General features: G+C 39.8%; 1 protein-coding gene across 5 annotated transcripts in view; it reads right to left on the bottom strand.

Annotated features, from left to right (window-relative positions):
* DCLK1 (doublecortin like kinase 1) overlaps window positions 1-15,340 on the bottom strand; it is a 226,161-nt gene extending 210,821 nt beyond the window's left edge. For 4 of the 5 annotated variants that reach the window (XM_041487252.1, XM_041487255.1, XM_041487254.1 and 1 more), the window contains exons 1-2: window positions 11,669-12,050; window positions 1,975-2,321 (exon numbers count right to left, since the gene is read on the bottom strand). In XM_041487252.1, coding sequence (XP_041343186.1) covers window positions 1,975-2,321; window positions 11,669-12,044 — 723 coding nt within the window. In that variant the 5' untranslated portion in view covers window positions 12,045-12,050. Of the gene's footprint in view, window positions 1-1,974; window positions 2,322-11,668; window positions 12,058-15,092 lie in introns of those variants that run through there. The other variant, XM_041487253.1, reaches the window with a different exon arrangement.
* Between the last annotated feature and the right edge of the window lie 7,551 nt (window positions 15,341-22,891).

Raw genomic sequence — 22,891 nt, 5'->3', positions numbered from 1 at the left:
GTAACAAAAACACCACTGATTTAAGCTCAAGTCAAAGCTCATGAGTTGACAAAGGATTCAACTGAACTATGCCAACATAAGGGCCAAGAAAATCTGGTCATCCCTTTTGTCCCAGTAGTAGGATAATACCAGTTAATTTCAGGAATTAGAGTTCCAAAACAGGTGTAAAGGGTTTGATGGTTTTTTGGGGTTTTTTTTGGTTTGTTCTAAGCACGATCATTAAAGAGGAGTTTTAAATAAAAAAAGATAAAAGCAGAGCACATTATCCAGGAGACAACATTGGCATCCTTCCAGGCTGCATTTCTTCAGAGCTAAACCACAAGTTTATTTACATACAAAATACAAAGCATATGCATTCCCTTTTTACTGAGAGGGTTTGCAGGAACTGGAATAATCACTCAAGACCTTCTGTCAATGTCATAGCAGAGACCACCACTGACCTCTGTAGCTTTAAAATCTCAACTCCTTCCTCAAATTTACTAGTCTTAGTGCTCCCTGGAGCATGAGACAAGGTAAGAAAGAAAGAGCAGGAGTTGAGATCTCGTTTCCCCTGACACACGCTTCACCTTTGCTGCAGACAAAAAGAATTTCACATCCACCTTTTCCTCCAGGTCAAAGTTCCCAATAAAGTCACAGTAAGGAGATCATTGCAGGCATGTACACAGTCATCAAGAACTGCACTACTGTGTGTAACTGGTGTCAGAGGTTACTGATACAAAACAGCACACAGAAGGGACTTCTGGTCAAGCCAGATTTGGCCCTGATTTGAACCAGTGTTCTGAATAAGCAGCTTAAACAGCCCTCTCTGAGATCAGAGAGTACTGCTGTAGCTGTTTCTGCAGCTATGCCTGCCCATCTGCCCCAGCAACTGCAGATATGTTAGGACATCACCAGATCTTGCTGAGCATTGATTTACCTGTATCAGGCAGATTTGGAAGCATCTCACAACAGCCAATGCTGTTTGTTGCGTATCATTGAACCTAGATCTGTAAAAACACAGCTGTATTACAGAAGAAGTATCACGGTCTCTAGCAGCTTCTAGCTTCTCAGGGAGACTTCTTCAGTTTAATAAGTTACATCTGTAAATGCAAATATCTGCCTTATTTCTCTAGAGTCACCATCACTCTAAATCAATTCAGGTCACGCTGAAATTAGCCTTGCCCTTCAGCAGGTTAAGAGCTTCTCCCATTTTGCTATAATTAATATATGTCCACAGAAAAATTACAAATAAAGTGAAAGACAAAAAAGAAGTAGGATTATTCTGTAATTTTTTTTTCGTGTCCCTCTATCCCCAAGTTCAATAAGAAGCCTCTCAAAAATCTCACTCTGCTGCAATTTAATAAGTCAGCAAAAAAGAGACTGCTTGAAGGTATTTCACAGAAGAAATAACACAAAACCTACAAGAGACTCCTCAATAAATGTGAGCACCACATATAATCCTACCTGTATTCCTGCAATAGGGGAAAGAGCTCATTCATTTTCTAAACTTGTACCTTCTTCATTGTCCATTTTAGGTGCAATAAGATTCATCATTTAGTCACACTGGAGAGCAGTAGGTCTGCATTTATCACGGTGAAATGTGTCCTCACTGTTTGTTCTTACCGTTTACGGAAAGCCAAGTGAAATGACTCATAAAACTGCTGCAAGAAAAAGCTGAAACAAGTTAGCAGAATGAGCTTAAGTGACATCCTTCATCCTACGTTTCCGGTGTGCAGAGCCAAAACCACATCACACTTTCAACGGAACAGATTTAGAGCTATTATTTTTCATAAATGGCAAGACCCTCACCAAGGCCAAGTAATGTTTCATGGTGTTCCTGAGCTGCTCACAGATCTTAAGTACGCTACAGGCAGTAGAAGATCTGGCTGTACATTCTAGAGCAAATGGGACTCTTCTCTGCTAATGTACTATTCTTTTCCTTTTGGAAAATTGTATTTTCTTCATGCTGAGAAGGGTGATCATGAAAATTCTTACCTGTTTTCCATCTAGTGTGTACAAGCGTTTAACCACCCCTGAATCCAGCTTGATGGCATCGGTTATATCAGTAAGAACCTGTTCAAAGGAATGTGCTGTCTTCTTGTTGAGCAGAATCCGGACTGCCTTCCGTGGCTTCACTCCGCTCCTGATGATAGTGACCAGTTTAGGCCTAATGAAATCCTTATTCTCTTTTGTATCTGGAGTACCTCCTTTAGCAGTGGCAAGAGATGGCACTGAACGAGAAGTAGAAGTTGTCTTAACATTCACTGACCAGTTTGGGTTTACATTCTTTGTGTACTCCAGTTTCTTGAAGGGTTCTATGGAACCACATACATAACTTTCCCCTGTGGAAACAAAAGCAAAAGTCCAGCAAGTCAGATTGGAGAGGAAAGAAAAATATAACATCAAATAATTCTCAAATTATTAAATAGTATTCTTATCATTCCCAATCTACAGTGCATAAATATTGATCTCTTCCCTCCTCAGATGCTACTGACTACAAAATGAGTGATCTTTTAAAGAACACTCTTCAGCTAACTGTTTGAGAAATGCTGTTATGAAAATCCTTGAAAGCAGCAGTTTTCTTATCAGAAAACACTATTTGCAGTGGGGACCACTGCTGTCAGTAAACACAGTAAACAGTGTTTGCATTTCACCAGCAGCCCAGCCCCAGCACATTATCACAGTATTCCCCCACCCTTCATGCTTAAGTGGCCCACTCCTAAGAAAACATCAGCCCCAAATAATTCAGAGGAAATTACCAAAAAATATAGGCTACAAATAATGTTTTATTAAAAAGTGGATGAAAGTGTCATGGAAATTTGGTAACATTTGATTTTTTTAAAGCTTTAGGCATCATAAACCCAGGATATGCACAGACACAAACCCTCCCTGTATTATTTACTGACTAGATATATAATATGTGGGGAAACGAAGACAAAGAGTAGCAATTACAGACTTCTCATCACAACAAATTTACCATACTTAAAAGAAAAAATAGTGACTATTAGTTCCTCTTTTTGTTGGAGCATTATCTACAGTAAAATATTTTTGCAAATACCACACCCACACAACTTCTGGGGAACTAGAAATCAGCCAGAAAACCCAGCGCCATGCAGATTAGCACCTAAATCCAGTCCAGCTGAAGGCTGCTGTGTAAGGGGCACCTGCTTGGGTGCTTCCAAGCTCTCCCTTGAGCCTGGCTCTGTGGCTGTGCTGGCAGTAGCATTGGATGAGCTGGATCAGCTCTGGATCTGACTGAACGTACCAAAGACACTACTAATTTTGCAACATCAAGCTGATCCAGTTCCCCCTCTGTCTGGGGAAAAAACAAACAAACAAATAAGCCAAACAAAAACAACAACAAAAAAAAGCCTCAAACGAATACTGGATCCAGCAAGATCACACCTGGCAGCCTACAGTTGAATCACAAATAATGCAAGATCCTATCCTGAACAATACCACAGAGACATCTGAGATGTTTTAGTTCTTCTGGGTTCAAGAGTTCACTGTATGCTAACAGCACAGAAGCCTTCATGTCAGAAATTTAGCCCAGGGTAACAAAACCAGAACAAAACTCAGTGATGCACCTCTCATGCCAAAAAACGTGTAAGAACCAAATACATTCCTAATGACTCCTACCCCTAAGGAAAGAGGATTCACAGTTCAATCATTAAAAGAAAATTAAGTACTAAAAATTAATTTCTGAACAGAAATTTTAAGGTTTCAAGACACCCAACCCAATTCTAGAGACATTATAGCACACAAGGAACAGATACACAGAGTCACCACATCTATAAATGGAGGCAGTCAGTGCTGGGACTTGAGGCTTGGATAAAGGTAGGCTCTTCCTTTTAGCCACTGCATATATACAAGATAGATAGATATGTATATGGAAATATCATATACAAATATCACATACATAGAAAGGCTCAGCTACAGTAATGAGTGGCCAAACAGTGCAGGTTCTCTTTTATCCACGTCCTGTCCAATTGTTCTAGTATTAGCTACTCAGTTACTGCCAGGTCAGAATGCACCCACTGAACCACATCCACAAAATTAGCAAGTTTTAAGAATAAAAAAAAAAAAGAAATCCTACTATGATTAAGACTGCTCTCAATACAATAAATACCTGTGCTATAAAATAATTTGCAGAAGTCTCTTTTTTAAATTATTAAGCAAAATTTATTCTTCTCAACACTTTATTCTTCTCAACACTGTAAGATGTAAAATCCATCAGCAACCTCTTATTTTGTTTTTTTGGAGGAGAGTTATAAATCTGGATTTTCAGGTTCAGTCTTATTAGGGAAATTGTTCACTTCAGTTGCAGAAAATAACATTTATTTAAAAGCAAATCTTCAAATTAAAAATCACTTCTCAAAGGGTAGGCTCATAAATAAATGTCGATACACAGTGTACTCAGAAGATTTACATTTAATTTTTTAAGAACTCTTTTGGTTCCCCTTCTTGAAAGGACAGTGTTCCACACGATTTTTAATATCAGCTACATTTAAAGGTCAGATGGATTCCTTATAGCATTTAACTGCACATCAGCTCTTCATTACAAAACCAAATTTATATGAATGATGATTTAAAAAGGACAATAGAATCACTGAAGGTTTGGAATTGTTTGAACATAAGCATTTTTGCCCTTTCCTCATTTCCAACAGCACCATATTACATCACTAAAATATTTACACCAAAATAATTTTTTCCTGTCAAGAGGCTCATATTTGTCTACAGAACACCTTGGAGGTAGAGCAGCCGAGGCCTTCAAAGATTAAATATCTTTAGTAAGAACTATTTTCTATAGGTTAACAGAAATACAGACACTTCTCCCATACTGCTGTTATTTAAAACTATTTTAGATGTTAGCTAGGGACTGCCATTTTCATGCATGCTGGTCCTAAGGGTCAGGCTTGTAAGAATGAAAATCTTCAGCACCTCTGGTGTTTGTATGCAGAGGAATCTCAAATAAAAGGACAAAAGGTCTTCACCTAGATTTTCATTCTTTTTTTTCACCAGTACCTTCAGGAGAGAAGACTGTAAAGAAGTTTCACAAGGGGCATGACTTAAAAGTCCAATAAATCCATCTCCTGCTTTAGCTATTGCTTCCTCATCATCAGCTTTGTTACCTTCTTCTTCCAGCTGCCAATTACTCAGTCTCCAGACACTAGATTCCTAACAGAACAAGTGTTGACAAGGATTCTTTGAAGAAACTGGACTAAGCAAAGGGTACAGACAACACAGCCTATTTAACAGGGTCAATTTGATTGCAGCTCCCCAGGAGAGGGGAGCAAGTGTTTCACAGCGCAGTCAGCTGTCTCTAATGGAATTTTGACTCTTGATTACAGTATCAATAGCCATTAGGAAAAGAAAGGGGAACACCCAGTTTCTTTGGGAGATCTGACATCTAGGAAAAAAAGTGATTACTACACCTTAGAAAGTATCCCTTTCCTGAGAGCCTCTTCACAGCAACAGTGCAAATGAAACACATACCACTGGAACCTTTCAAAAAAGATGCACAGCACTTGTTGGTCAGTTTCAAACCAGTAACCCTACAATTTAATTTGTATAAATGCTCAACACCACTGGGAAATGCCATGTGGAATAAAATAAATCTTAACACTGAGAAATTAATCATAAAGCTAATCATGTAGAAGGGCAGATCCCAAAACATTGTTCATGCTTAAGAAAGAAAAAGAAAGAAAGAAAAAAAAAACAAAAACCTACTACCTGCAGTTGCACATTTGTCAAAATTCAATGCAACTGACCTATCAGACATGCAACACTGGAGGATAGTTCTTATGGGTCATGACAGAATTTCAAGACTTGCTTCACTTATTAAATATTTGTAGAAATAATATCTGTGTGTACAAAGTGGTTGCTAAGGAGACACTGAATCACTGCACATAAGTACTGGAACTTTCCTGATGCAAGTGTCTCCCTGTTTCCCACATTGGTATTAGCAGTTAGTTTGTTTTCTACAGTTTGCTGATATTCTCCCTGTAAGAATGACCAAGGCATCATCTCTTAAAAGCCATTTTTTTGTGTTGCTTTTCTGTGCTTAAGGTGACTTGGCCTAAAATGGCTTCATGAGGAAGCCAGTAATCTTAGGTGGAAACCCTGGAGAAGGAAGAGAGAACCTGTTTGAATCACACAAGCAGAGAGGGAACACTAACCTCTCTTAGTGGAGGTCAGGATTTGCCAATTTATGGAAAATAGTGTTGATTCCTTGGAGTACAGTACGTAGTAGGAATGTAACGTTAATTTATTAATTAGCAGCAATTTATTGGGGTCCATTTCCCCAACAGATAGGATAAGAAATATGTTAAGAGGATGGGGAGAGACTAGCAACCCCAGCACTCCATGCCTAAGCATACATGCCTTTCTTCACTTCTACCCTTTGGTTTTATACATACAAAAGGCAGAATCTCAATCTCTCAGGAGAAAGGACAAAAAAATCTGACTGTGTCTCACTACACAGAGAAGACTGCAAGAGGAAGATGACCTGAATCAAATAAATTACTGATACTTGATAGTTCCCAAATGTGTTAAGTTAATAGAACAATAACCTACTTTAACTACATTGCTGCTGCCTTGTCTTCCTGCAGGGTCTGAAAAAAATGCAACAGTGCAAAAGAGATGGAGCATCTACAGGAAATAAATCTGACCTACACGTGTTCACCTCGCAATCAGATGCACCAGAAACTTCAAATAAGATCTCCTCTGACCTTGGAAGGGACTTCTTTCACAAACTTACTTTCTTCTGATTTCAGACTCAAAAGGTTGTTTTTTTTTTCCTCATCAAAAATACTTCCTCCTCCTCTGCCCCCTTGAATTTCTGCAATCTTGTAACAAGTAAGATAGATACTGAACACACTTTAAAAAAAGCCCGCCAAAAATAATGTAAAGCACCTAGAATAAGAAATCACATAAACTTCAGAGAAGCTGTTAAGTAAGACACAAAGATGATCAACAGGCTAATGGATGAACAAAATAATCAAATAAACAGTGCCAGAACAACCCTCCACTATTTTATGCAACAGGATCATTCAGCTGTTTGTTTATTAAACAATATAAGGATTGCAGCCATTTCTGCCACAGGATTCAGTCCAAGTTTCCCTAAATTTGATAGCCCTGGATCAAGTCCATGGTAAATATCCAGTGTAAATTTAATCCTACAAACAAATGTCCACATAGATTCAGATCTACAAACATTTAAACAGATACTTTGCTATTATTATTTGGATAGCACATTACAGATGCACACGAATCTTCCCAGCCCATCAATTCCCAGCTGCTGAGGTAGGCATGCTCTAGAAGAAAGAAGCCATTAGCTCTAGAGAGCATCAGAGACCACATCAATCAATTCCTACAGTCTGGCCTGGCTGGGCTCCTCACCAACAACACCCAAGTGCTGCTCAAGAGGGCAGCAGGAATACTGGGAAGGAGAGAGAAAAGCTGAGATATGAGAAATGAGGTGACAGTAGGAATAGCAAGACCCACATACAAAACAAGTCAGGAGCACTTGCAGCCCATCACTTCAGCCTTTTGAACCCTGCACTGGCAGACAGCTTCTCTGCTGCTCTGAGCACAAACTGCCTGCCTCCATCACGAGAGTCCTCATGTGACCCAGCGTTTCCTCTGCCCTGCAGCCAGGTTCACATCTCCCAAGAGTTATTAGCTGGCTACAGCTATTACTGGATTTTAAAACTGGCCTCTCTGCATCCTTTCAAACTGCTCCTTCAACAAGGTTTGTGGCTCTGAGGTAATCCCTGAGAGGCATTCATTTTTATTTTTGAGATTATTCTTTAAAATTGTTTTTGCTATTATGCCTACACAAAACATGCAGACACAGACAGAAGTCTTTATAATTGTTTGGTAGTTCACCCAATATTGACATGTGACAAAATTGTTTCCCAGTATGCTCTCAGCCTTGTGGTCTGGAGCTTTCAGCTGGTCTTTGACTGCCAGCTCTCAGCTGCAGGGTTAACTTTATGGTAGATATCGTAGAAACCTAAAACAATAAATTCTGATTCATACCCAAGACTCCGAGGTAATATCATAGTAAAAATTAATGAGAAAGAGATGTAGTTCCGGCTACAGATCTGATTCTGTGGTCTTTGTTCCACACAGCAGGACCCCAGGAGTAAAAACTGTAAATATTCTTTGTTTCAGAGTCACCTTGCAATGTTCATTGTTTATTTTGGGGGTAAGACCTCTCCACCTTCAGCTGTAAGGTTGATACAGTTTTGGAGAAGCAAAGTCCTTTCCTGAAACTTCCTTTACAGCTAAAAAGCTTAGCCTTCAAGAGCAACTTCATCTTTATTGTTTCTACATGCTTTGATTGCATGTCATGTCTAGGAAACAGTCATGTCACATTCAGAATCCATTCTTCAAACGTAAGAGTGTCCTAACATCGGGGCTGACAAAAAGAAGGAACTTGAATCCATTGCATTATTTCCTTCATGTAGGGTGGCAGAAGTAACAGACCATGTGAAACTTTTTGTAACAGTACGTACCCCTTGTTATCAAATTCCAACAAATCTCACACATTTAAGTCTTAAGAAAAGCAAAAAAAATAAACCAAACAAAAAGACGGTGGGCAAAAATTGGAGGACAAAAACAAAAAAACAAAATCAAACCAAAAACCCACAAAACCCCCACCCCGAGGGATGCCATTACTTTCAAATAAAGAGAAAACATCTACATCACCAGCACACAGCCATGCCAGCTCTGAACTGTATACAGAATGAAACTAAATATAACTGAAGCAAAACAGCTTTTACAATCTTTTTCCTTTGGGACTATATTTCATGGAGTTCTGTGTATTTAGCTCTGGGATGAAAGACAGTGGCTGCTGTCTCATTTCCCTCAAGAGCCCCTCTGTCTTTATGTATCGCATGAGAAGGTAAGAGTACAGGAACTTCCTCACAGGCACGAAGGCAAAAACCAATTCTAAAAATCAAGGCTTTATACATTTGCTTTACATTGCAATCACCAAATCAATGTCCCCCCAGTCACCTAAATTCATAGCAGTCTCAATAAATTAATTAGTGAATTCACACAGGAAGGGAATAGTCTCACCATGAAGAAAGCAATGCTTCATATTTCAGTTGTTGGAGCACAAATGTCATTTGGCAAGAGGGAAAAATCAAGTGATTTTCCAGCTATTTAAACACAAAGCACAGCTTCAAGCTAATTAATGCTGTACCAGACGAGCCAAACTCTAATAAATTTGTGTAGTAGAGAGTGGAAGGGCTTATGCAAAAACCATCATTGAGCTAATAATATATGAACCCGTGCTCCACTGCGAAGTTCTGTGAGTGAAACAACCCACCCTGCAGTTTTATACAAATAAACAGAAGCCCCTTTTCAGATAGAATGAGGATGTAGCTCTCTTTTTCCACACAAAGACTGACTTCTGTAAATCCCACAGTCCTAATGGGACAAGAAAACAAGACTGTCCTCCTTGAACTATACCAGGAAGGGAAGATGTATTCATTTAAAGGGTAAGGAATAAAGTTCTACAGGACCAAAAGAAATCCCAAATGCCTTCTTTAAAATAAACCTAGGCTCCTGCACTGTCATTCATTTTGACTGACTGATTAATAGCTGGTATTATTCTTCACTAGGATGCCACAATAAACCAATCTTACAGGTTGCTGGATTTATTTTTGAATTCAGTTCTTTATTTTCAAAACTGGTTCTGACTGGCTGCAAAAGGACTGTGCAAATCAACATGAACATCAATGAAACTTGCTTCTTGTTGAGCATACTAATCAAATAAGCAAATGCACAAAGACTGCTTTTAAACAGACGTTGATTAATATTGGTCTTTCCTCCCAGAAATTGATTTTCTCTGGCAATTAAATACTGTCCTGACAAATGTAGTTTTAACTGTGCCCTGAAATTGATAACATTGCTCCTCAGACCAGTTTCCTTTCCATTTCACTACACCTCTGGTCCTAACCCCCAAACCTGTTACTTAGACAGACAATCCCACCCCTTCAATTTTCTTCATGTTGCCCCCTACTTTCCTTTTTACACAAGGAAGATTACCAAGAATATTAGGTTCTCAATACTTAAAAAGCTTTTCTCTGCTATGACACAAAAAGGAGAAAACCCAATGGTGGCTGAACACCTGCTATGCAAAGCTGTGCTCCTCTTTCAGGAGTCACATTTGGTATTACCCTTTTATTCTTTTCTCGCCATATTAGCCTTCTTCTGATCCTCTCATTACATCCTGTTACTGCAAGTTCTCTCACCTGGTGCTAAAAATGAAAATCACATAGAAATTATAATCTCTGTTACAACTCTAAATTGGCTGTCTGGTGGCTATCTATCCATTCTTTACTGTTTGTCCATGGCACACTGGGGCCAGGGGTAGGATGGAAGCAAAAATGAATTAATTGTTCTACCTTGATTTTCTTGGAACACAATCAAGCACCTGCATTTAAACTTCACAGGTAAGAAACACTCTCATTTATGGCCATGTGATAGTCAATGCCTTCATACTCTGTACATTCTGATGTTTTAGACTGCAATCCCACTGCAATCCAGAAGCACATCATGTTGGAAAAGCTACTTTAGCTATTCGTAAAACTTGTGAAAAGTACTATTAATTTTTTAAGTTTAATATTCAAATTGATTGATGCTGATAGCTTCTTTTGACAATAGAACTATCACTGAAGGAGTGATAAATTTGTTCTCAATGGGCAAATTAATGACTGGCATGTCTGACATTTGACAGTAACGAAGAATTGTCAGTTCTGACCAAACCACTGGTGATGGTTTATACTGCAGGTACATGAGCCTTATTTAACAGACAACCTAAGATCTCTACAGCTACCTGAAAGGAGGTTGTAGCAAGGTGGGTGTTGGTCCTCTCCTCACAAGTAACAAGTAATAAGACAAGAGGAAAGGCCTCAAGTAGTCCCAGAGCAGGAATAGATTGGGTATTAGGAAAAATTTATTCATGGAAAGGGCTGTCAAGCACTGGAACAGGCCATCCCTGTAGGTTTTTAAGATGTGCAGATGTGGGACATGATTTAATGGTGGCTTTAGCAGTTCTGGGTTAATGGCTGGACTCAATGATGTAAGAGGTATTTTGCAACCTTACCAATTCTACAGCTGGGGAAAAAGGATATGCTACAAAGGAAAAAAGGTTTACAATCTACCCCAACTGAATCACAGCTACAGTATTACTCCTTTAACAGGTTGCCAACATTTATGCCATGTAATGAGAGGCTAGTATTTTACTTAAGACATATTTACCTGTGGAGAAGAGGTAGAGCTCTTCATCAGTCTTCAGAGATTAAAAAAACAGAAACATCTGAACTGAATTTCACATAGGTTTCATTAGCGCCACAGAACTTTTGAAGTTTAACAGACTAAACTCTCACTGGTTTGACCTTGCATCTTTATGAAAAGAAGGATTAGATGCAATCTTCAGGATCTAGGACTATCAACACTATGTTGAAAGGAAAAGATCAGACACGTTCAACAGGAAGGAAATAAGTAGCAAGGCAACAATATTTCAAGGTGTCATTTGAGACATCCACAATTCTCGTCAGACCATTGAAAATCCTTCCTTCGCCAATAAGAATACCATTACCTCTTTTTGAAAGACTTAAAAGATCAGACAAAGGCTGACTCTAACTTTACACCTCCAGATCTTACTGCTCACCTTCTACTAGCTGGTCCAAGGAGGAAATCTTCTTGGAGCCATCAATTGTGTAGATTGTTCTCACTCCCTGGGGCAGGTTCACATTGTCGGACAGAGTTCGGGTCAGGTCAGCCAGGAGAGCTTCGAAGGACCTAAAGCGGTCAGGGGAGATGGCGTATACAATTCCTTTGAAATACCGGTCTCCATTGCGATAGAAACGAACTTTCTTGGCTTTCTTCTCAGAACTCAGGGTCTGTAGAGTGCGGGTTCGGTAAAAGCTGCAGTGGGCACTGTGGGTAGGGCTGGGTAAACCATTCACCCGGGACCCTCTGCCATATCGCTGAGCTTTATCACGCTCATCAAAATGCTCCAGCTCCATATCTCTCCCAAGGGACATCTTGAAGTTCAACCTAAAGAATGCACAAGAGGACAGAGAAAGCTTAAGAAACTTAGAAGTTTTAAGGGAGCTCAATTTAAGACTTCCTGTTCTATACATTGCTCTTACAGAGGACTACTTCCTAGGTTGAGAAAAAAGTTTGAATAAAACCATGCTACATTCACGTGGTCATTTCACACACAGGCCTCTTGCCATGCTTTAAGAACTACATGTAAGTTAGACATCCTAATAACGCCACTCATGAACTCAAATGCTAATGATAAGCAAACACTGAGAAGTGTTTGTTCAAATTCAGTATCTCGGAAAATGAGGTGACCAAGTTGACCTAATGGAAAAAAGGAATAAATGCATCAGCTTTCTACTTTTTCTCATGTTATATTCAGGGGCTATTTGAGTCTCATCTACCTTCTTGACTGTTTGCCCCCACTAAACTCTTGGTTCCAACTGTGATCTCAAGAGGTGTTGTTTCAGAAAGGCTGCCAGTTGCCAACAACTAAGCAATTAAGAAATTTTCAGAGGAATAGATCTGGCAGGTTGGCAATGAGAATCAGGACTATCACACATAGTGGGTCAATCCCAAGTTTAAAAACTACCTGCATATTCCAACCATTGGTTTCCTCAAGCTTTGTAATAAATTATTTCAGTTGTCCTTGCACAAATGCTTTACACACTCTGAACCAACAGAACGGCTCAAATTGCACAACATTAAAGAAAAAATAAATTAGGAGACTGTGTTTTTCAATGAGCAAGCTACTTCAGGGCTCTATGTCTTGCAAGATGTATTATTAATATCCTAAGCCCAATATTCAAATTAAGGCAAACAGCTTCTTTTGCCATCACCAAAGGAGTGATAAAATCAGTGCCATTGAGCAAATAAGCAATGGGTGTCTCCCATGTTTGACTTTGAGAAACACCCATCAGCCCTGACCAAAACAGTCCCCGTTGTTCAATACAGTTTACATAAACAGAAGCTCACATGCTCTGAAATAAAATCAAGGAGGCAAATACTTCTGTACTTTTTGGCAACCAACACAAGACTAAATAATACAAAGTGCATATTAATCTTCACAAACAGAAGACACAAAAATACATCCCATTTCAGTGAAATGAACAAGAACATTTGCTGTGGCATTTCACTCTATAGGTTAAAAAATAATCAGAAGATCATTAGGTTCAAAACATATTCATTGTTATTTAGGAGCCGCCTAGATTTGCAGAGTAGTAAAGCACTGAAAGTTTATTTATAGCACAGATACATAAACCTAATTTAGAAGTGGCCTCTCTCATTGATTTCCAATAAAAAGACAGAAACCAGCAAGCACTAGCTTTGTTTCAACCACTCATAATGATGTGACCATTAAGAAAAAAGATGTATTCAAACCAGCTGTAGAACAGTGGGAGGAAATAGAGGAAAACTTACAGATGCTCTTTGACTTGCAGAAGTTTGTATTACACCAATGATTATACAGCTGGACCCTGATACTGCAAAGCTGTAGGTGATGTGCTCAGCAGCTTCTCAGAGCAGTCCATGTGCTGGACCAGCACAAGCAGCTAAGGCAAATGTGGGGCCCTAGTGGAAATTATTGACCCTACTTTGGTTACAGCTCACAACTGACTTTGTTACACTGACACAGGATCATATGCTTATGTATAAATGCAGGATTTATACTTGTAAATCCTTCAGAAGTACCTACACATAGTACAGTGTATGTGTTTTCTTATATACATAAAAAGACGAATCTCTGCTTTTCCCATGCACACTACATCCCATTTCAGTGAAATGAACAAGAACATTTGCTGTGGCATTTCACTCTATAGGTTAAATGCAAAATGAGCTTAGTGGCCACATCTTAGGATTGAGAACACACCACCGCTGCTCCATGTTTAAAAAAAAAAAAAAAAAAAAAAACAAAAAAACACCAGTTATTTTAATTCAAATCCCATTCTAGTGAGAACCTGTTATTCAGATTTAAACAATCCCAGAATGCACAATACAGAAACTGTATCTCTGAAGCAATTCCCATGCCAAGAAAAATGGATTTTTCTTAGGTCTGCTGTTACCTTTGCTTAAACAATCTCTAATATACACCCCTCAAAAAACAAAACAAAAAAAAAAAGTTTAGACGAAGATATACTCTTTCAGCTTTGTTAATTTTGGACGAGGGGCAAGAAGTGTGAGTCACTGTCCTTTCTTCCACACGTTTATGCTTTTATCAAAAATGTCTGTAATTCCCAACTACATCCTTAAAACCAAAATAGAGCTCCCCGTTAGCTCCACAGTCCTGGTATGTAGAGAAAAGCGTGTCTAAACCACAAGGTCAGAGCAGACAAAGAAATCCTAAACAATTTGATCTGATGTTTCCGTTTGTGTGTATAAATATATAGTCTTATACAGGCAGATACGGAAAAACGAACAGACACGCCCCTGAAAAACCACCATGCCAACACTTCACACCCTAACATCTGTTAAAGAATTATTTATAATACAGGTGTGGGTGAGCATTTCCATGAAAAAAAAAAAAAAAAAAAAAAAAAACCAAGCACCCTGATAAAAAAAAAGGAAAAAAAAAAAAAACCCCACACCACGCCGCGATGTGACTGGGACCCAGCGCAGATCATACGGCGGCTAAGCAGCAGGATGACCACTAGTCACCGTGGTGGGCGAACACGGACACATGCGGCAGCGGGTTCACTGATGAAAAGATGGGGTTTATTCTGCTGGGGTACGGGAACCGTGTGTGAAACACGCCCATTCCTCCGGAGGTGCCACCAGGCAGCTCATCCCCCCGCGGGGCGCCCGAGCCGCGGGGCGCCCGGGGCAGCGCCGCACCCGCTCCCCGGGGCCGGACCGCGCTCCCGCAGCCCAGCGCTCGCTCCGCACCCGCGGAGCCGCCCGCAGCGCCGGGCGGAGGCCGCCGCCCCACACAATGGGCACAGGTGCATCGCTCCGCGCCGCGACCGCGCCCCGGCAGCCCCGCACGCCGCAGCCCCCGTGCAGGACAAGGCAGGGAAAGGCAGGGCAGGCACGGCCCCGGCCCCGGAGCTTACCTGTTCTCCGCAGCCTGGCGGGCCCCTCCTCACTCAGACCTGCCGGCCGGGCGCGGAGGGAAGGCGGCGGCTCGGAATGGGAAGCGGCCAAAGAGCGGCGGCTCCCGCCCTCCCCCCGCGACCACCCGGCTGTAGGCGCAGTAGTTGCCGCAGAAAGCGGCTCTGCTGCCTTTGTTACGCCTCCCCTGGCTGTAGCGCGCTGCTGGGGAGCCCGGGCTGCAGCTGCTTCGCCTTTCTTCTGCTGCTGCCGGTTGCAGTGATTTGCATTAGCCCGGCCCTCATTGAAATGCGGCTCTTCACACCAGCCTCTCCCAGGCGCTCTCCAGAGGGCGGCGCCGCCGCCGCCGCTGTCTCCCCCTCTCTCCCTCCCGTTGCGGACCCGCTCTTCCATCGGCGCTGCGGGAATGCCGCCGCCGGAGCCGCTCCGGGCAGCGCGCCCTGCCCGCGCCGCGCCGGGTGCCAGCCCAGCCCTGGCGGGACCTTCGGGCACTATCCCGGCGGGCTTTCCTCGGGACACATCCGAGGCCGGTGAGACGTGCCCGATCCGGAGCTGCCTGTGCCCGGGGCAGAGCTGTGCCTGGCGGCGGGGGCATCTGGCCCGAGTCCGAAAAACGCCTTGGGAAGTAATTGTAGCAAATGGGTATGTTGGCACTTCTAGGAGATTCGCCTGGGCGCGAGGTACTGAAATCCCACCGAGTCCCCAAAGCCCTATATGGGTGCTTTGGTTTGAGTGCTGAAGGTGGTGGGATTGATGTGGAATTTAGGTACTAAAAGCAGTGTAGCCATGCTTATTCATACCACTCGCTTAGTTACAGCTGACCTTGGAGGTGACTAACCTCCACAGATGCTACAGTTTTTAGGCTGAAATTTCTCAGAACATGTATTTGGCCAAAAGCATCTCAGGCTTCATCTGAGTCACCCAACCCCTGAGCCCACCAGGTCTTGGAGCATGTTTGCTAAGTCAACTTCCACACAAAAATTCAGCCATACTTGATGCTTTCTCCTCACAGGCTTGTTATTCTTCACTTTAATGTAAAAATTTCAGTGGTGAGATCCTTCTCAAGGTGAAGGATCTGGTTTTCTCCCCTTTGTGCAACAAAGACTTCAGCCCTCTTCTGCTTGTCAGGTAAACAGCCTATGGTCCAGGGGGACATGGAAGGGAAGAAAACACAGTCTGTCCCTTCTGTTGGAGCTGCTCCACTCTGAAAGAATTAAAAATGCATTAGATCAGAGAGAGGGAATTAGTCTGTAACCTCGTGGTTATGGCACTCATTTGGGAAGGACAAAAGATGGCTTTGTGTGTCTGTATTATGGACAATTCATGTGTTTTATATCCATAAATCCAGAGACAATCAGTGGAGCAGGGACTTAAGCCCAGGGTGCCCTGCTCCCTTTGATAGACCTTTAATCAGAATAGAGGCTCCTGTTTAATCTCTCTGAAGGCAAACCAAGCCTTCCATCTACAAAAAAATGTAAGAGGCTCAAAAGAAGAAGGGGATGGAGCACTCCCTTTCTTTTCTTTTCCCCTAGAGAAGTCCACATGTAGGTTCTCAGGAGACAGGAGGTTCCCTAAAGGAGAAAAATTAATTGTTGCCCTGTCTTCATCATCCTGGTGGAGTTTTTTAATCATTAAAGAACAGAGCAAACAGGAGTTTTCTGGTTACACATTTTCCCTAGATTTGAAAGAGAAATGACCACCTAAAACCCTCAGAAAAACCTCTGCTCAGAGGAGTAATAGTATTAAAATACCTGAACATCACAAAGAATCAGAATTCAATGACTCAATTTTGTGTCCTCAGCACACTCTTATCACCTGGCTTAGTTTGTGGATCTTCCTTCTAAGGCACTTGACTCTTCCCCTATAGACAATGAGGTGCAGAGTCACTTTATAATAAAGACTTGGTTTTCAGGTGCAAGTTCCTAAAAATGAGCACATCCGCATTGAGTATTTCACTAGCTTTTTAGTCTGTTGGGTTTGAAAATGTCCTGGTCTGTGCTTAGACAAAACAGATACCAGTGATAGTGGTAACTTTGGTGTATTCAGGGGGAGAATGGAAACTAATATTAAAAGAATTCTGGTAGCCTTAGAACAAAACTTTATTCTTTGAACCACTTCTTTTTTTCGGTCAACAATCAAATAAAATATTCATGACAGTCTTAAACGATAAAAAAAAAAAAGCAGGCAGTCACAAAGATTAGAGATGGAAAATACCATTGTGGTCCTGAAAAAGGAGTGTTCTTTAACATTCTTCAGTGCTATTTTGTTCAGTTCATTTTAAATGTCTCATTTGAATGTCTTGGGGCTTCTGCTCCCCAAAGGAAACATCCCTTTAAAGTTGAATTCCTCCAATGATAAGGATTTTTTTTTCCTGATGATCAGGTTAATGGAAGTTTCTTATGTTTCAACTCATTACTTTAGCTATAGTGCCCTGTATTCACGTACATAATTTATTTCTCCCATTGGTGTTTACATCTCTCTGACATGTATTATTAACATCTAGCCTAAGTGTTCAAAATATTTCACAGATGTTCAAGAAAGACCTTCATTCTGACTATATCAAATAAAGGTCAAAAGAAAAGAGTACAGTATAAATTAAGGCAAGAGTATAAACCCAGTAGGAAAGTATCTTTTAAAATATGTTGTTTTGTTTATTTGAAGTTTTGTGTCTAACATAAAGACACAACACAATAGTGTAATCTGTTTGTCAAGCATTCTTACCATGCTTTTATTTTTAAAGCACTTTAAAATATGCTTTACCTTTTTTCCTTGTGTTTGTTCTCTATTTGAATTAAAACAATGCAATTCCAAACAAAAACTGAATAAAACATTTCAACAGCTATAGAATCATCCTGTATACTGTTTTCCTAATAGAAAATTGTCTTTCCTTGTTGGACAGACTTTGAGATACTGTGTATTTCTAAGACCTCTGTAAATGCATCATTATAAACCACAGTACAGTCATTTAACTTTGGATAAAGTAAGTGACTTTGACTTCTCATCTCTGTTGATCAGGTTTTTCAGATCTAAGAGTCTTCCAGCAGTTTCAGCTTCTCTGAACATTTGTAATTTTTGAGCACCTTTGTCAAAGTAGAATCAGATACAGTTATGTCACCACCCAACACTCCTGTGTCTTGAAGGCTGTACCAAATGCCTTGGAACGTTGTTCTGGGAGCTTCTCTTTAGTTGGCTAACCACTGTGACCTTTAATTCCTTTTCAGAGTCACCGCTTTCCAGGACACAGTCTCCAGTCTTCTAAACGTGACCTACATTCTTTGTTCCTGCTGAATGACCTTGCATTCAGCTGTCTCAAAAAGCACGTTCAAATGATCCTGGCTCACTAAAGGATGTCAATTTCCCTACAGAAAAACTGTTTTTTCTTTGCATTATTTAGTGCTTTATGCATTTCATGTCATCTGAAAACTTTACCATTAATGTTGTTAAACATTTCTTCAGATCACTCATAAATTTATGCAGTAGTGGAGGACAGCATTTTCTGAAATGCGGGGCTCAATCCCCCACGGCAGCAGTGTCAAGGGTGTGTTTACAGCTCACTCCACTTCTCATCAGAGAGGCACTCAGCTCTCAGGATGCCACACCAGGCCAAGGGAACTGGTGCTAACGCTGCTGCATATGCCCAGCTCAGCAAACAGCCGGTGCCAGCTCCCAGCAGGGATCTGAGCAACTGGAGCGGCACCAGCCAGCTGGGCACTGCAGAGCCGTGCGCCGGCCCGGGCTGGGCTGGGAGTCCTGGCACCAGCCACACGTCGGGAAAAACCCACTTCTGAGAAACAGCAGAGCTCTACAAATTCCTCAGTCATTACCCAAGGGATGGTGGTTAGCTGTTCATCCTCGCATTTGTAGATCCGCCATTTAGCTGTTTCACAATTAATTATTGTGTGTTGCACCGATTCTGTACAATGCCAGTCACTTAATTAGGTTGATATACTGCTGGATGTCTGTCACTTTACAGAAGCGTATGTCAGTTGCAGTCATCTTCATCAATCATATCCAACAATTTCACCCAGAAAGCTGCCCAGTTTGACATGCTCGTTGTCACTAATTACACAATCATTTTTGTGTATTGATTACATCACGCACCAGGACTCCATTTGTTTTACCTGCTAGTGATTCCATCACAGATAGAATTATAAAATCAAGGTTGTGTTTTTTGTGTTGTCCAAATGTAACCTTGACTTTATCCATGTTTTACATCCTTAACATACTAGAATTTCTTGAATAGCAGTGTTATTGTTGCAGACCAGTAATAATTTCTTTTTAAATTACTCATGTACTAAAAATTATTTCCATATTATTTTAGGCAAAAACATATGGCATTCATATGACTGGGATATGACCATATTATGAAGAAATATTAGTTGAATAATTCTGTCTGTTCTGCATTGTTATTGTAAAATTTTTCAGTGTTAATTTCTCATATGTTTGTCATTGATACTTCATTTGTCACAGACTTACAATAATGGGCAAAATGAAAGTTTTTGCTAGGTTATCTGTCCTGTATTTCTCTTCATTGAGGCTGTGTTAAAAAAAAAAAAAAAAAAAAAAAAAAAAAAAAAAAAATAAAAAAAAAAAAAAAAAAAAAAAAAAAAAAAAAAAAAAAAAAAAAAAAAAAAAAAAAAAAAAAAAAAACAAGACTCTCTCTAACTACACAACTGGATTTTTGAATCTGGTAAAATCATTCACTGTTACAGACTTTTTTCCTCATTTGTTTTCTTATAAGTGACTTTTCCAATAAATGAATCTTTTTAAACTGCAGACCAGGAGTTAATTCTGTTTACATAGAGCAGATATAATTACATGCTGGTCATTGGATAAAACATTCTTAAAGTTATTTCTACGTCTTTGTCCAGTGGAAAGAGATCTCATTGTAAAGGGAGCACATTCCGTATTGGAAAGTTATCTTATTTCACTTTCTGATATTCTATGAATGCCTTAATCATGTCAAAGAAAGACCTCCAGCATGGCTTGTCTTAAGAGACTTATGTCTCTTATTGTTCTTTCAGGTATTATTATTTCAGGTACGAGTAAGGACATGTTTAAAGAGCTGTTTTGCTGATTTGATTTGCTTGTATGGGTTACCAAATTAAACCTAAAGCCCTGTCTTTTGGGTTTATAAATTATAAATTAGCCATCCATGTGCCAAATCAAATCCTTCCTGTGAAACAACTCTATCCATCTCCAAATATTCTCCATCATCTTGTAGTATAGAAAGATATATATTTGAGTAAACTCTTCCTATAATTTTTCTTCTTTCCAGGTTGCCAAGAAGCTGAATTAAAATAATTCTGAAGTGTAGGATCTGAGTTTTTGCTGGTCTTTGGTTTAAACTAGTTAAATGGAATTGATATTCTTTTCTGACTGATAACCTTTAGCAGAAGCAATTTAAATAATTTAGACTATGTATGTTAACAATAACCTCAACTCAATCTCGGTGGTATTCACATGCTCTAGGCTGAAGATTTCAGGACTGTCTTTTTCATTTGGAGAGACAGATGGAATGTTTTATGAATATAAATGCACAAACTCTTTTGGTTGGGTTTTTTTTTGTTGGTTTTTTTTTTTTTTTTAATGACCTAAGAACAGCATATGTGGTAGTTTTGTTTACCAGCAGTTTAAAAATAAGTTAGAGGGGCTAGGGTTGGGATACAATTTTTACAAACATTACTTCTAAAAAGGAGATGTTTCCCAAAATAATTTAGAGTGTGAAATTCTTCACCAACTACTGGCACTTTTGAAGTAAAGCCCCAAATAATATATTTTTGCCAAGTGGGTCTTGTCAATCAGAAGAGGGCTGGAATATCACAGTAGCTCAGCCAGGATTTTATGAGGCAAGGGAGGGATAAACATAAACTCATCCTCAGGCAGTGTGTGTCCCAAGTCCCTAAGGGATGTGTGAGGGACATAAACAGGAAACACCAGGGAAAACCTCAGGTCATTCAAAGAGGAGAAATGAAGTGGAAAGATTTTAATGACACAGGAATTGTCTCAAATTTTCATTGCATAGGAATAGCATTTCCACCTTCTAGATACTATTTTTTGTGATGCACTGGCCATGTGAGCTTGTCTAGCAGTGTTTGCTGGGTTCCACAGCTCCTGTTACAACCAGAATCAGATCCTTTGGGCAGAGGAGAGATCCTTTTTCTGAGTGAGGATATGGATGCCATCCTCTCTCACAGTCCATTCCCAGGTTAAGGGTGTAAGGCAAAGCTGTTGCTGTAACAACTGCTACTCCTTACGTTGTCTACACTGATGGTCCTGCCACTCGACCACCCCAGGACAAAGAGCTGCAGTAGGTAGAACTAATTCCATTGCTTTTAATTAAAGATTTATCTATATTATTGCTGAAAGTAAAATTCTGATTAATTTAGAAGTGATTACCTAATTCGGTCATTAATTTAGATTACCTGAGTCTATCATGGTAATATTAGAGATTTCAGCCTAATCGACTAATACCATCAGTGCATGCATCAACAGTAAGTATTATTTTAAGATGCTGAGCAGGAAATTATTTTATTTCCAAATTATTTAAAACATAAGGCCTAGAGAAAGGCTCTTTAATAATATCTCTGGTTATGCTAAGATATATTATTTGCTATTTGGCTATTCTTAGGTACCATAAGGTTGGGTACTGCTGTAAGGTTCATCAGGTAAAAGACAAACAAAAGGATCACAGATATCAATCCTAAATATTGCTAAAAAAACCTAAGGTAATATACAGGCAATGAAAGTTTTGTGTCTGATGGAGCAGACTGCTTTAATTAGCAGTGTTTTAATGGAATAATTGTGACTCTTGTGGTAACATGGCTTAAGGTAAAATCAGATCAAAGTATAATATTCCACAGTCATCATAGATTGTGTCAGGGATGCTCAGACAACTAAATCAGCATACACAGAGGATAAAGAATGAAAGTTGGAGACTCTCTGAGAGAAACCAAACAGCCAGTAAATGGAGAAGGCATCTAAATGTAGCTGACAGTCTTCTCATTTTCCCCCAGAGAAAGAACTTAAATGCTTAAAGCTGGACTCAAACTTTAGAAACCTAAATACAAAACTGAAATCATCCCAACATACTGCCCTTCTGGACAGTTCCAGGCACCTCCAGTTCTACTGCACAAAACCAGTATTAGTACAAAATTTTTCAAAAACTTGACCTTGAAAAGACTTCAGCCAATCCAAAAGACAATGATCTGGGATGATTCAAAATTATATATCTTTAAGAGCTGCTATTTTGGAATTACTTGTTAAAAATGTAAGACAAAAGCTCTGGGCTGGCATAGATTGATGTTTTCTGTAATTTTAATACTCTGGATTGTCAGCTCAGTCCTTTGATAATAAATAGAGCCATTGTAATCTATAGGGTAACCATGTTTGTGGGGGAAATTAATGAGGTCTAGAAGAGAATAGGGTAGCTGGCCAATAATTCTTTTTCTTCTTGTCCATGTATGTAGTTATATTTTGAAGGTTTAAGTACAGTCAATGTGAAATAAATTCACATATAGCTTTACAGACAAATTTTGATCAAAAGATGCTGTTACCATTAATAGCCATAAAGAAGTCAAAGAGAAATCTTAAGATTACATTTACACCATTGTTGATAGAAAGGAAATTGGTATTAAGAAAGTTAATCCACATGCTCTTAGATAGTAACAAAGCAAAATCTAATTTGCCATGAATGTGAAATTCAGAGTCCTCTGTTTTGAAGAACTAATTAATTTTGCTTTAGTACACAGAAATTTAGTGTAAAATATCCCTTGAAAATTTATGAGAAAGGCTGTTTTAC

Source organism: Pyrgilauda ruficollis, unplaced genomic scaffold (genome assembly GCF_017590135.1).
Source record: "Pyrgilauda ruficollis isolate IOZ18807 unplaced genomic scaffold, ASM1759013v1 scaffold8, whole genome shotgun sequence".
Classification (NCBI taxonomy): Eukaryota; Metazoa; Chordata; class Aves; order Passeriformes; family Passeridae; genus Pyrgilauda; species Pyrgilauda ruficollis.
The sequence above is the reverse complement of the archived record's forward strand: the minus strand, read 5'-3'. Positions and strand labels throughout refer to the sequence as shown.